Source organism: Pararge aegeria, chromosome 23 (assembly GCF_905163445.1).
Source record: "Pararge aegeria chromosome 23, ilParAegt1.1, whole genome shotgun sequence".
In the NCBI taxonomy this organism is placed as follows: Eukaryota; Metazoa; Arthropoda; class Insecta; order Lepidoptera; family Nymphalidae; genus Pararge; species Pararge aegeria.
This window is the reverse complement of record NC_053202.1, coordinates 2,547,539-2,559,333: the sequence shown is the minus strand read 5'-3', so window position 1 is coordinate 2,559,333 and position 11,795 is coordinate 2,547,539. Positions and strand designations below refer to the sequence as shown.

Sequence of the window (11,795 nt, the reverse complement as noted above, 5' to 3'; positions counted from 1 at the left end):
ACAGTGCAAAGAACAAAAACAATTTGATGTTATATAATCGTGAACGATTCAGTTTTTGTGAATATTGAACTTTGTGTGCTACACAAAATATAAGTTTACTATCGATGTCGACATATCTGACGAGAAAAAATTTCCATCTCTAGTCCGGTATTTTTCCTAGTCCCAACCGATATTAAATTATGAGATTTATTCTTATTTTTCTTTTAGGTCAAGTCTTTTTTGTGCTATAAATAATTTTCTTCAAAGAATTCGTAAATAAAACATACCTACTGAACGCAAAAAGTCTGTTTAATAAATGAACTTAAATATTATACGACCTCTAACATTTATAACCTCTAGGAACTGGAATCTTGGAGTAATATATCGAAAATGCGTTTGTCTGTCCGTCTATTCTCTTCTGTAGTGCAAAAAAGGCCGTTCTATATCACAACGCCGATATTTTACGTGAATGCCGGTAAGTTACCTTTACTTAATATTATATTTAGCTGAAAGTTTTTAAATATTATTGAATAAAACAGAATAGAATAGAAAAACTTTATTGCAACACAGCACAATAGTAAAAAAATACAAGGGTTTTTCTTGTAATTTTTATTTTTAGTAATAGTACTTAGTGCTAGGGTGCAAAGGCGGCCTTATCACTAAAAGTGATCTTTTAAAGGCAACCTGAGCATACAAAGCCGATAAAAAAGTGGAAAGTGGATGGAGCATAAAGTATGTTACAAAAAAAGGAAATAAACTTACATGAACATACCTAAATACTACATTTACATATTAACTACAGAACAACCAATATAAATTAAAATTTACCATAATAGATATTTATAATAGATTGAATTGAAGAGTTAGTATGTTTGAATGTATCTATCTCAGGAACAACCTGACATAATTAAAAAGAAAATTGTAGTTCCGGGATACAGATCGGCCTGCACGGCTAGCAAGACAGATGGAAATAATTATATCCTGTAATTTTATCTCTGACAAGAGATAAAATATATGTGTACACCTGCAAAAGCCCCTTTTGCAAACAGGAGAAGTTAACTCCAGTTTTTTTTATCATCTATCTATAAACTTATTTTTTTTCAAGTGGTTAATTGAAAAAAAAGCAGTATTTAAAATTAAAAAAAAAAAGAGTACCCCTGTTTTTTCTTACATGTATAATAAGTATTTGAATATTATTTCCTCATGTGCGCCAATGCTCGGGGAATTGATAAAACTGTGGAAACATATACAAATTTTGCCCTTTCGCCACACAATCTTTTTATATTCACTGATTATTTATCTTAGAAACTCCTAGCTCTTAATATTTTTCTACATTTACAACCATGATAGGGTTCCGAAAAGGAAAAAGACAAACTTATTAAAAAGTGTTGCAAGATGTTGTTCAAAGCATAACGAACAAAAGAATCATTGCAAATGATCTTGTATCTTTTAATTAACATTAGAAATTATAGAAGACTGCATTCAATGGCGGACAAGTATCAGAAAATCTGACTGCAAATTAATACTTATTTATTTAATACTTTCAATGTTACACAGCCTGTTTATTGTAAAAGGGTACGGACCATAAAAAATTAATTTATTTTGAGAGTATATTAGGCAGTTTATAAGGACTGTTTGTAATGACTACCACTAGTTCAGAAGCATATTTTCCTGAGCAAACCTGGCAAGAAACTCTGCAGATTGCTGTTTTTTTTAACATTATTTTGCAGTGGGCTACTTCCAAGCAGCCTTGTTGCTAAGAAATTCATCAATAGTGTTGTTCGTACATTAAAATACATTGGGTTTCCTTAGGTAAATGCAGGTTCAAATATAATTGTGCTTAGTATGTTACTTAATGTTGTCTTTTTTGTATTCCAGCACCTCACTTAGGTCATTTGTATTCTGCAGTTGTAGCTGATGCGATACAGCGATTTGAGAAACTTGTAAATCCAGATTGCAGAGTTATATTCAGCACAGGTATGTTCGAAGACTAGTTGTAGATTATTTTTGTAATTTTCTGGTCCAATACTATTTAAATTAGTTTTTGTTATTTTTTAACCTATACAAGTTAGCCATTTACTGCAATCTCACCCGCTAATGAGTGATGATGCATCTAAGATGGTAACGGGCTACCCTGTTGGGGTTTAACAGTTATATTAACCTATCTGCCTAATTGATTTCAATGCAACATCGTACCGGAACTGGTATGCATCCATCCATCCATCCATCCATCCATCCATCCATCCATCCATCCATCCATCCATCCATCCATCCATCCATCCATCCATCCATCCATCCATCCATCCATCCATCCATCCATCCATCCATCTATCTATCTATCTATCTATCTATCTATCCATCTATCCATCTATCCATCTATCCATCCATCCATCCATCCATCCATCCATCCATCCATCCATCCATCCATCCATCCATCCATCCATCCATCCATCCATCCATCCATCCATCCATCCATCTATCTATCTATCTATCTATCTATCTATCTATCTATCCATCTATCCATCTATCCATCCATCCATCCATCCATCCATCCATCCATCCATCCATCCATCCATCCATTTATTTATTTATTTATTTATTTGGTAATTAAAGTTTGTTTCTCACAGGTACAGATGAACATGGCACAAAAGTGCAGCAAGCAGCAGCGAAAGCCAACCTACCCCTGCAGGAGTACTGCAGCAACATATCAAAGGAGTACAGGGATCTGTTCAGGGACTTTGAGGTGGGCTACACAGACTATATTCGCACCACTGACGACAAACACAAGAAAGCTGTCAAATATTTCTGGGTATGTAAAGAAATGGTTAACACACATAATAATTACCATCATTTTCAACCCATTGCTGGCCCACTGCCGGCCACAGATCTCCTCTGCGTACAGATTACAATCCCTGTACAGAGAGTAGACGTACTTTGATTAAACCTTTTTTTTATTATTATCACCCCATTAACGAACCACTATTGAATACCTACTGGTCTCCTCTTAGAATGAAAAGAGTTTATCCACGACGCTGACCAAATGCGGATTGGTAGACTTCACAGGCCTTAGAGAACATTACGGTTTAAACAAGTGATATTTGATTGCATGAATTAAAAAACCCAGATAACTTGGAAAAATTATAGAGAGAAATCATGCTGGAGATCGAACTCGATTCCTTATTAAGGGAGGCCAAAGCTCCACTCCGCACTCTCCTTAACCACTATGCTATCACCGCTTACTGAAATTTAAAAAAAATTTACGACCAATTCCATTTTTGAAACAATTTTTTTTTCTCGGATAAATGCCTATGTTACTCTCTGTCTTTTAAACTGACTCTATGCACAAAAATCAAGTTGATTGGGCTTCATTAGGGCATTTATAATAATAGTAAGGACAATGTTTATTATTCAGAGGAAATTGGTGAAGAATGACTACATCTACAAAGCTAAATATGCCGGATGGTACAGCGTGAATGATGAAGCCTTTGTACCTGAAACACATACTAAAGACGAAATCACTAAGGAAGGCAAGGTAATCTTATAATGCCCTATACATCATCATCATAGCCAGAAATTAACATTATCGAGAACTGTACTTGGTACTACTCTGTATGCCTTATTGTATTCTTTATTTTATTTCACAGTTTATTGTATGTCACTTAACAAAAATAACATCACATATTAATTTTTTTATATTTAATAAATTATAACTGAGTGAAGTTGTTCAAAATTCCATATTTATACATTATTATTTAAGTAATAAGACATTATTATTTAATTTCACAATTTTGTTATTTTATTTGTCTGACATTTGTTGATTATTACTGTAAAATGTTAAATAATAAATCAAACAAATATATTAATATTAAATCAAATATATATTAATATTAAATCAAATAAAATCAAAATACACTTTATTGTACACAAATACAAAGAATTAGAACGGAAAAAAAAATATATAATTTAATGCTATTGTTTAATTAATAGTTAAAATGTACCATGGAACATGTTATGTTATAAGATGGAATTTGTTAACCTGCAATCACACAAATGAATATTTGAATCAATTTGAACGCCTGTACATTTGAAAAGGCTACACAGATATAACCGGGCTCACCCACAATATGTGGGTGACCCCTTTTAAAGTCAGTAATAGTTTTGTAGTCAAATTTTTCGCGACTCGAAGCCGGTTGTAATGAAGCTTGATTTATACAAAAACTAATTTACTTTTTAGTTGGATTATAGTTTGTATTTCAGAAGTTTTTTATACGAAATTTTAATATTGTTGTCCATCTACTGTTGAGATATGACCTTGTGTCATAAACCCTATTAATCACACTTAGTCAAAATACTCACTTATTCACATATTCAAGAATAAACCCCGACGGTTTTGAATCTACAATCTAATCTATTTTTCAGGTAAAAGTGTCAATAGAATCGGGGCATAGAGTTGAGTGGACAGAAGAGACAAACTATATGTTCAGACTGAGCGCTTTCAAAACACATCTGCAGGAGTGGCTTAAAACTGGTAAACTATGTATTTATATTGCTTTGTTTTTATGAGCTTTCCGGAGTGTAAAGATTTTTAACCTAACCTTCTAGTTCCAATACTAGGACACAATAATGACAGCAGATCGACGATAGAGTGACGATACTACTTTTTTAGTATCGTTACCAGATTGCGCCCGATTCCATGAAAATCACAATACTTTTTCCTAGTAATTTATCTAAATGGAGCTCTTTGCATTCCAAACAAATCGCAATACTGTTTCCCAGTATCGTAACTAGATTGCACCCTTTCGGTTCCATAAAAATCGCAATACCGATTCACAGTATTGTAACTAGATGGAGCTCTTTGGATTCCATGCAAATCGCAATACTGTTTCCCAGTAATTTAACTAGATGGTGCTCTTTGCATTACATACAAATCGCAATACTGCTTCATAGAATTGTAAATAGATGAAGCTCTTTGGATTCCATACTAATCGTAATACTGTTTCATAGTATTATAACTAGATTAAGCTCTTTGCATTACTTGCAAATACTACTAGATGGCGCTCTTTGGATTACATACAAATCGCAATACTGTTTCCAGTATTGTAACTAGATGGAGCTCTTTGGATTACATGCAAATCGCGATTCTGTTTTCCACTTTTGTAACTAGATTCTATACAAATCGCATACAATACAGGGATTATTGTAACTAGATGGTGCTCTTTAGATTACATACAAATCGCAATACCGATTCCCAGAATTGTAATTAGATGAAGCTCACTGAATGCCGTACAAATCGCGATTCTGTTTTCCACTTTTGTAAGTAGATGCTTTACAAATCGCAATACTGTTTCCCTGTGTTGTAACTAGATAGATAATGGTACTTAAATTTCGCGCGAACGAATAAGTAAAAATGGGTAGAAAATTTCACAATTGTCGCACTGAACTTGTTCAACTTTCTACAGACGGTGTGATCCAACCGAGCAAGTTTCAGAAGCAACTTCAAGAATTTTTAGCCAATAGCACTTATTTCCCTGATATATCTGTGAGCAGACCTTCCTCCCGAGTGCATTGGGCTATACAGGTAAGTTTATTTATAGTTTTGATATATTAATTTAAAGTATGCAGTACCAAGTGCTTCAATATGAGCTTAAAGAACTTAAACTATAAATAACTATCTTTATAGATCTTCATATATAAATTTGCCACTTTATCTTTTATTTTAGTAATTGTTTTTAATAAAAAAAAACGAAATTCATTTATTTCAAGTAGGCCCACTTTATAAGCACTTTTGAAACGTCAAGTATGTTTGTAGTGACTCTACCAGCGGTTCGGAAAGCAGATTCTACCGAGAAGAGCCGGCAAGAAACTCAGTAGTTGCTCTTTTCCAACATCAACATTTACGATCATTTCTCTATCTTGCGGGCGATGAGAGCGAAGCTGGCTGCTCCCAATTTACCTTGTCATTAAGATATTCATCAAATGTATAATAAACTAGCTGTATTATTTTTGTTTACCAATTTAATGACCTATTGCCTCCCAAATTGTATGAGCGAAGAGCGCTTTAATAAAAATATAAAATAGAAAGCAATCAGAAAATGTAAGAAATAACGTCGCATACTCACATACATACGGATCTGGTCTGATACCAGGTTATGCAGAAGCCTTTGCGCTGAAGGCATCGATAAAAAAGGAGTGTTACTATGAAACTCTGTACAAAATCCATTTGGAGGTTATGACGACATTGGGTGTTAACAATAAGAAAACTGTTTCAAAACGTTTTATGTAGGATATAAAGCACGGGAGCAAAAAATAAAATAAAATCAAATTTATATTTCCTCCAAGTGTAGGTAAAAACACAAATAAAAGTTATAATATGCCTATTAATATCGATTGAAAACCACCTTTTAATAAAACTACAAATAAAAATTATAAAATGTCGATTGAAAACCACCTTTTAATAATTTGATCTGATAGGTACCAGATGATGAAGAGCAAAGCATCTACGTATGGCTGGACGCACTTATAAACTATTTAACGGTAACCGGGTATCCTGATGAAGACCTGATGAAGAGCAGACGTGCCTGGCCTCCAGACGTTCACGTTGTTGGAAAGGATATACTCAAGTACGGCAAGGCATTTAAACGCCATTATCATTAACAATCCATTATCGGCCCGCAGGTGTCGTTTACTGATGCCAGTTTTCAATAAATCTAGGAATCGCCTTAATTGGATGACTACGACGACTTGGAAAATGTGACTGCAATAATTTAAACATTAGAAGTAAGAATAAACTTACAGTGCAATATACTAGGTTACATGAAATTCATAATTCGTTTAAAGGAAATTGCATACAATTCTACAATAAACTACCAATTGACATCTTGGAGATGTCTCTTAAAAAGTTCAAAGTTTGTATCAAACGTAAGCTTATAGAAAAGTCCTATTACAGTATAAAGGACTACGTAATCGATAAAAAAGCTTGGGTGTAAATTATTGCTCTAACCAGGTTGCTCTTCTAATAATTTAAAATGACATTGTGAGATGGTTATAACAAAAAAAAAAATAACACCCGGCACCAGGACGCGTTTGGAACTCTCGTAGCTTTAGCTTTAAGTTTACGAATGTGGTTATCGCTATCTCACTACCGTCTAATTCTTATGTACGCATCAAAAGTGCCTACTTGAATAAAGATATTTTTGACTTTGACTTTAGTGATTAAAGTTATTCCTAGGGAAAAAAAAGTCGTTTCACGAACTCTTTATGTGATGTCTAACGACGTTACGACACCGATTATGTGAATCATAAAATTTCGGGGACTCGTAAACTGACACTTGATAGTTAATTACCATCGTGTGCATTTGTAATGGGTTGATAATGTCGACGATACAAAGAATTTACTATGATACGTTGCCACTTGGTTGAAGGTCAAACAAACTTTCTTATGTCTAGGTTCCACGGCATCTACTGGCCAGCGTTTTTAATGGCGGCACGCTGGCACCCCCCTAGGAAGATTGTTTGCCACTCGCACTGGACGGTAGATGGCAGCAAGATGTCCAAGTCGCTTGGCAACGTGGTCGCGCCAAGCTCCGTACCAGCGCCCTCGGCCCTGCGGTACATGCTACTGAGAGAAGCCACCATGGCTGATGACGCTAGTGAGCATGTTTGCGGAAATATCCTTGGTTATAATCCTAAATTCCGACCAAAAGAAACTGTTAAAAAATTCAATAATTCATCGATTTTTATACCAAAACAATCCTGACATCGCTCTTCACATCTGACACCATCTTTGCGTATGCCACTCTCATTGGACATTGGAGGGCAGTAAGATGTCCAAGTCGCTTGGCAACGTGGCTGTGCTAAGCTCAATACCTGCGCCCTCGGCCCTACGGTGCATGCTACTGGGAGAGGCCACCATGGCTGATGACGCTAGTGAGCATGTTTGCGGAAATACCCTTGGTTATAATCCCAAATTCCGACCAAAAGAAACTGTTAAAAAATTCAATAATTCATCGATTTTTATACCAAAACAACCTCGAAACCTTCTCTTGTATAAAGGTGTATTAGTTACTAGCTCCCCGTATCTTTGCGTAATATTCACGAAAACACTTATAAAGTGTTTAAAGTCAAACTTTTAACGAAAGGGGATACAATTCTGGATAAATACGTACTTGCCTTAAGATAGTGTATCAGTTGAAGAGATATAACGTGCGGTTATTTCTGGCGATTATGTCACTTCTTTATATTTGATGACTGTACACCGAATGACAAATCTGCACCTCAGTTTATATGAAAATATACAAAACAGCAAATACAATAACTGAGTGAAATTGTAAGTACCGACCTAGAACAGTCTCCAACCGTCATGTCGGAGGAAAATAGGTTAGTAGGATTTAAAGGACATTTAAAAAAATAAAAAATTATTGTCTTTTAAAAAGCATCAAAAATGCAAAAAAAAATTGGTTGTCTGTAAAGTCGGCTTACTGACGATAGTTGAACGTGACAACGTCGTAAGAAAATACTGATGGAATGGTTGCATTTTTCAAAAGAAAATTTTAATTTTATTTGTTTGATAGATATTATCGTTGCTATAAACAATTGACACCACATTCACGTTTCACTGCACTTCATCCTTGTCGAAAACATGTAAATGTATTATTGTATAGAAGCTGTCCACGCGGACGCATCGCTCACTCAAGTAGGAGAGAGACAGATGTCAAACGCGGAGGCCGACTGTGCCTCTTTGTCGCTCGTTCCGCGCTCTCGCTTGCACTTCAAGCCTTGAATGGAACGCCTCAGAGCGAGGTAACGCCGCATACGTCATGTTTTTTCGTGCGCGCAGCCGGCTCCATCGAATGATAAGACGTTGTCACGTCAATAAACCCGTCGTCATGTCTAATATTAATGAAATTGCACAGATTACAGCGAGACCAAGCTGATCAACATCGCGAACTCGGAGCTGGCGGACACGCTGGGCAACTTGGCCTCGCGCGCCACCGGCGCTGCTCTCAACCCGCGCGGAGAGTTCCCCGCACTGCACCCGCACGAGCTGACCGCGTGCATCAGTAGACAAGCCACTGCGGACCTTTTGGACCGGCTGGAGAGATTACCCGGTGAGATACCAGACAAGAGAACATTCTGAACTTATTAATTCACAAATTGCCCAGTTTGAATCCCAGCACCCCCTCTTACTTTTCTAAGTTATGTGCGTTTTAAGTAAGTAAAGGAAAACATCTTGAGGAAACCTGCACGTCTGAAGTTTCTGATAACGTTCTCAAATGTCCACCAAGCCAAGCCAAATTCATTCAAACTGCACCGGAACCGTGGTGGACTACGGCCTTAACCCTTCCATTGTGGGCCCTATGCCCTTTAGTGGCCCGGTAATTGAAGAAGAAACAACATACAAATTTCGTTTTTTAATATAGCTAACACACAAATTACGCCACACTAATTTTTATTTTTTCCAATTTTTATTATTTTTCTATCATTCATTGATTTACATTTTTTTTTTATTCTTAACAATTCTTAAAAAAAAGTTATAGACCAATTATATTATATTACATATTATTACCAATATTATTATGGTGTTTGTCTGTTCTTACTTTACGCCCTAACTGAGCGCAACCATTACACTTGATTGTTTGGCATAGAGTTAGTTGGAAGCATGGAGAGTAACATGGGCTATTTTTTATCTCTAAATACTCATACGGTTTTTTTTTTTTTTAAATCATAATAACAACCGGTATTATTTGAACATTTTGAATGTCGTCCCCAGAAATATGTCACCAGCACTACACAAACTACCAGTTCTACAAAGTGGTGGATTCCGTGATACACGTACTGCACTTAGCAAACCTGTTCTTCGAGACCATGAGACCCTGGGACCTGAAGAAGAAGCCGGAATGCCATAAAGAGCTTGACGTGATCCTCCACCTGACCCTAGAAACGCTAAGAATTTGCTCAATAATATTACAGCCAATTATACCGAGCATGGCGTGCAAACTTTTAGACAAATTGCAAATACCTAATGATGCGAGACACTGGGAGCATTGTATGAAGCCATCTTGGAGGGTCGAAGGCGCCATCTTCGAGACGAAAAACATTCAGAGTGGTAAATTTTTGCTCTTCCAAAGGATATATTCGGATAAGAAGAAAATTCACAAGAAAACTGCTAGTGGTTAGGGTAATAGATCATTTTCATTACAACCTACTGACGTCCATTGTTGGACATATATAATATATATCTTTATATATATATGTCACTGAACTCCTAAACGGCTGGACTGATTTGAATGAATTTTTTGGTATGCGTTTGGGTGGCACCCTGGATGGTTTAGATTCACAAACCAGCGCGACAGATGGCGCCTGGGTTCCACAAGTATATATATATGTATATATATATAGTATAACATAAAGAAGATAAGTAGGTCTACATATCATCTTTATGAGCTAGTCAGACCCCTAAACAATAATTTGTATGCGAAAACGAGCAAAAACAAATATGAAGTTTCAATTTATCTTTATTTCTATACTAATATTTAACGGCCGTACAACGACGACGGCAGTGGGCAGCGACCCTGCTTTCTGAGTCCATGGCCGTGGATTCGATTCCCCCAACTGGAAAATGTTTGTGTGCCGAACATGTGTATTTATTTCAGTGTCTGGGTGTTTATGTGTATATTATAAGTATTTATATTTATGTATATTATTCCTAAATATATTCAGCAGTCATATTAGTACCCATAACACAAGCTACGCTTTACTTTGGGGCTAGATGGCGATGTGTGTATTGTCGTAGTATATTATAATATTACAACGAGGTAAAGTTTGTGACTTTGTGGCACTGTCGGGGGTAATCTCTGGATCTATTGAACTGATTTTAAAAATTCTTTCGCCAATAAAAAGCAAAACTATATCTTAGTGTCATAGGCCATAAATTAATCCGATAACTGAAAAGATAGTTAGTCGGAGAAAAAACGGTCGAACGAAAAAGTTTCTTACGAACGGTGCCTTAAAATTAAAAAATAAATAAATCATAATTCATTTATTTCAAGTATGCCTAATATAAGCACTTTTGAAACGTCAAGTCTGTCTGTGTGTAGTGACCACCGGTTCGGAAGGCAGATTCTACCGAGAAGAAGCCGGCAAGAAACTCAGCAGTTGCTCTTTTCGAACATCGACTGTTTACATTTTTCATTTTAACATTGATTTTTCTATCTTGTGAGATGTAAGCAAAGCAGGATGCTTAACGGTGAGAGATATATAATCGAGTTCTATCGAAATTTTGTAGACCTTGATAATGCCTATAAATAAGTCAGAACCAGCATTTGTATAACTTTTATATTTAAGTGACAAAAAGTAGTTTTTTGTATTAAAAAATAATTAAAATCGTTAGGTCATGTTTATTGGTCATACTATCAAAAGTTATGAACTCCTATAAAAATAAGTAAACGTAACGTATCAGGCATTTAAAAGCAAAGGTTTTTTTTTACTGCATATAATTTGGACGAATGTATCGAGCTCCAAAAACCACGGTCTTGCGTCCAATGGCTTTCTGCGATTGTTTTTATGTCGTCTGTCCAGTCAGTCGGTTGACCAACGCTGCGTTTGCTAGTGCGAAGTGTCCATTCCAGTACCTTGGAACCTCAACGACCATAGATAAAATATAGACATCGAAAGAGAGAGAGAGGCTCTCTCTTTCGATTACCTGGAATGCCCTCCCATCTTCCGTCTTCCTCGACACATATATGCTGGCATCTGCTAAGCAAGCGTACCCGATCTTAAATATGAAGACTACTATTTTATTAACGAGATTATATTTT

At 35.9% G+C, this 11,795-nt stretch overlaps 1 protein-coding gene across 1 annotated transcript; it reads left to right on the top strand.

Moving 5' to 3' along the window:
* The first annotated feature begins 157 nt into the window (after nt 1-157).
* LOC120634233 (methionine--tRNA ligase, mitochondrial) lies at nt 158-10,219 on the top strand. Its single transcript, XM_039904707.1, has 10 exons — nt 158-454; nt 1,858-1,956; nt 2,607-2,788; nt 3,392-3,511; nt 4,399-4,507; nt 5,439-5,557; nt 6,451-6,599; nt 7,426-7,628; nt 8,892-9,086; nt 9,749-10,219. The coding sequence occupies exons 1-10, from the start codon at nt 370-372 to the stop codon at nt 10,153-10,155; spliced, it is 1,668 nt and encodes a 555-aa protein (XP_039760641.1). The 5' UTR covers nt 158-369; the 3' UTR covers nt 10,156-10,219.
* The last annotated feature ends 1,576 nt before the right edge of the window (nt 10,220-11,795 follow it).